General features: G+C 58.4%; 1 protein-coding gene across 1 annotated transcript in view; it reads right to left on the minus strand.

The window, feature by feature from the left end:
* CHMP1A (charged multivesicular body protein 1A) overlaps positions 1-2,902 on the minus strand; it is a 4,469-nt gene continuing 1,567 nt past the window's right edge. The window contains exons 2-6 of the mRNA XM_009890341.1: positions 2,690-2,777; positions 2,192-2,338; positions 1,502-1,630; positions 817-1,004; positions 1-22 (exon numbers count right to left, since the gene is read on the minus strand). Of these exons, the coding sequence (XP_009888643.1) occupies positions 1-22; positions 817-1,004; positions 1,502-1,630; positions 2,192-2,338; positions 2,690-2,777 (574 nt within the window). The remainder of the gene's footprint in view (positions 23-816; positions 1,005-1,501; positions 1,631-2,191; positions 2,339-2,689; positions 2,778-2,902) is intronic.

Here is a 2,902-nt window from a genome sequence, read left to right on the forward strand (position 1 = left end):
TTAATTCCGCAAGGCAGCCAACCTAGAAGGGAGAACATGAGAGGGAACAGATGTGAGAGCCGCAGGAAACAGCCGTGACTCAGAAGGACCCTTCAGCCAACACACGCAGAGAACATCTCTGCCCCAAAACCTCCCTTCTGCAGCAGAGGTGCAAGAAATTCTGTACTGGAGCACATGGCTGTGGCTGCCTGAGGTTAACTTGGAGTGTCTGCCATCAACACAGGCAGGGTACTGCAGAGGAGGGGTTCCTGGCTTCTCTTTTGGTTGCCTCGCCACTGCAGCCCACCTGGTCCCTTTCCCAGGGCCATCCCCAGCTCCCACGGCAGCACACCACAGCCTTGGGGCCGTCCCCAGACGGACCCCGATGGCAGCTGCGTGGGGAGCAGCAGGGAGGGACCGGGGAGAGGAAGCTTATCAGCTTCTCCTGGGGCAGTTCCAGGGAGACAGCCTGTTCCCGGAGCTGTTTGAAGGTCAGCGCCAAGCGTTCCCAGAGCAGCAGCAGCTGCGTGAGGGCGAGCACAGAGCAGGGGGAGACTGTTCTGCACCTCATCGACAAGAGCTTGCTGGTGAGTGCCAGAAGCCACCCCCGTCGCCAGGCCCAAAGCGGTCCCAGATCCCCAAACAGCCACCTCGCCTGCCTGCCCAGGGTACCACGGGGACTGCCGGGCTGCGGCTTGCCTGAGCGTGAGAGAGGGGGCTCAGCACCCACTCGGCCTGCTGTGATGGGCTAACTCACGCTCTTCATATTGGTGAGGGATCCCTGGGAAGGATTCAAACTGCCTCGACACAAGGCAAAGGACGCAGGAGAGAACAAACCTCCGCGACAGCTGGTCTTCCTGGGTGCGGACTGAGCTCTCCCCGACTGCCGAAGCTCCCTCGGGGAGCTGGTTGAGCTGGTCCATGATCTCCAGGCCGTTCTCCTCTGCGATCTGGACGATGAGGCTGTCCACCTGCTCCTGCGGCGTGGTCAGCGTGGTAGCGGAGCTCATGGAGTCCTCCATGACCTGTGACAAGAGACGGCGTGTCACCCTGCCCCACAAGCAAAGCCACCCACCCCCTTAGCCAGAGCAGCCTCCAAAGCCTCAGGCCTGACAGCAGGGCTACAGCAAAAGGGCACAAGGTCTGGTTCTTCCCCAGACCCCCTCTGAGCAACGACTAGCTATGACACAGGGAGAGTCACCCTCCCTCTTCTCCCTGACTGCCACATTTGCCTCTTTGCACGGCAAGCTCCTTCCCCATCAGGTAGCAGAGCTGTGTCTTTCCCAATGTCTCTCATATACTTCAAATATAGAGAACACAACTATGCGAACAGCTCAGGGGGTTTCCCACACTGGAGGCTGGAGTCCCCGAGGGGAAAGAGCACTGCTGCAGAAGCCTGAGTTACAGCTGGGACCCGGCTCTCTCCCGGGAGGCAGCACGTTACGGTTCAGAGACAAACCCACCCTCCTGAACCAAGCAGCTTCCAGCCCTCCCAGACCCTGCAGAGGCCACCGGCACTTACCGACGTATGAACATCCAAATTCTGAACCTGCTGCTCAAATTTATCCATCACCGCAGACACCTTCTGCAGGTCCATGGAGCTCAGAGCCTTGTCCAAGGCCTTGGTCACCTGGGCCATGTTTTTCGTCACCTGCAAAAGCAGATTGCTTCACCAGTGCTCCCCAAAAGCAAGGTACACCACTGCTGAGAGTAAAACCCAGGCCACTGAGAGAAAAGCCAGCATTTCTGATGGTCACAGCAGCACTACGAGGCAGGACAGGCTCTGCCTGCTCACCAGACGCTGCAGATGGATCTCTGCAGGTTCAGGCTGGCCACAGGTTTCTCCAGCCACGTTCAGTCACTGAAGACCTCAGGCAGCATTCCTGACAGGACAGGTCCCAGCCCAACCCCCTCATACGCACCATGAGGCAAGAGGCTCCCGGCATGAGCCTCTCCCTATGTGCAGCCACGGGTTAAGGTTATAATCTGAGCCCCCAGTGAAGCAGACCTGCTGTGAGGCCATCCCACATGGGCTCTTCACAGGCTGCACCGGAGCCAGGGGGTCTGAGCTAACCACAAAGCATGGTAGGACTCCTTCCAGGGACATGGAAGTCCAAAGTGGTTCAAGGCAGCGAGAGGGGAAGAGCCAACGTTCACTCTTTGCAGGGCACAGACTGGTCTCAAAGCCCCATATCATTGCAGAGGTTCTTACCCCCTTCATCGTCACTGCTGTCTGGACCTTGGAGGCCACCGCATCCACCCGGGAAGACATACGGAGCCAGTTAAGCCCCTCATTCTTCTTGCGGATGGCATTCTCCGCATAGACACGAGCGCACTCCACATTCTTCTGCTGAAGGGCCTGGAAAGGCAAAGGGCAACTGCTTGCACAGATAATCCACCACAGATTTTATAAACAAGAGTGGTCTGTTTCTGCCTGGCAGGTTTCCAGCAGGAAACAGCCCTCCTGTGACCCTCAAAATGCTGAGCACGCCCTTGAACGGGAATTAAATCCCTCTCAGCGTTCCAGGGATGCACCACATCCACCGGACAGATTCAGGAACTGACAGCGAGACTCAAAACATTTGGAGGTGGAGCTGGCACACGCAGTGAGGCCTGTAGAGGGGAACCCACCCCCTTCCCCAGTGCCTTGGTGGAACACGGCAGGAGGCAGGATCCACAGCCACCCAGCACAGGGCGAGCTCCCACCCACCTTTTTGACTTTGGCTTGCTCGGCTTTGGAGTCTTTCTCAGCTTTTTTGGCGAGCTTCTCCAGCTGCTTCGCTGTGAACTGCGGAGAAAACAAAGGGTTAGTGCCAGGATAGGGCAGCGCAGAACCAGGGACTGGTGTAAGCAGAGCCCCCAGCTGCCTCCCACCCCCCAGCAACGCCGGCCACGGCTGCCCCAACCCTCTGGCTGCGGGATG

Source organism: Charadrius vociferus, unplaced genomic scaffold, assembly GCF_000708025.1.
Source record: "Charadrius vociferus isolate BGI_N301 unplaced genomic scaffold, ASM70802v2 scaffold358, whole genome shotgun sequence".
NCBI classification, from domain to species: Eukaryota; Metazoa; Chordata; class Aves; order Charadriiformes; family Charadriidae; genus Charadrius; species Charadrius vociferus.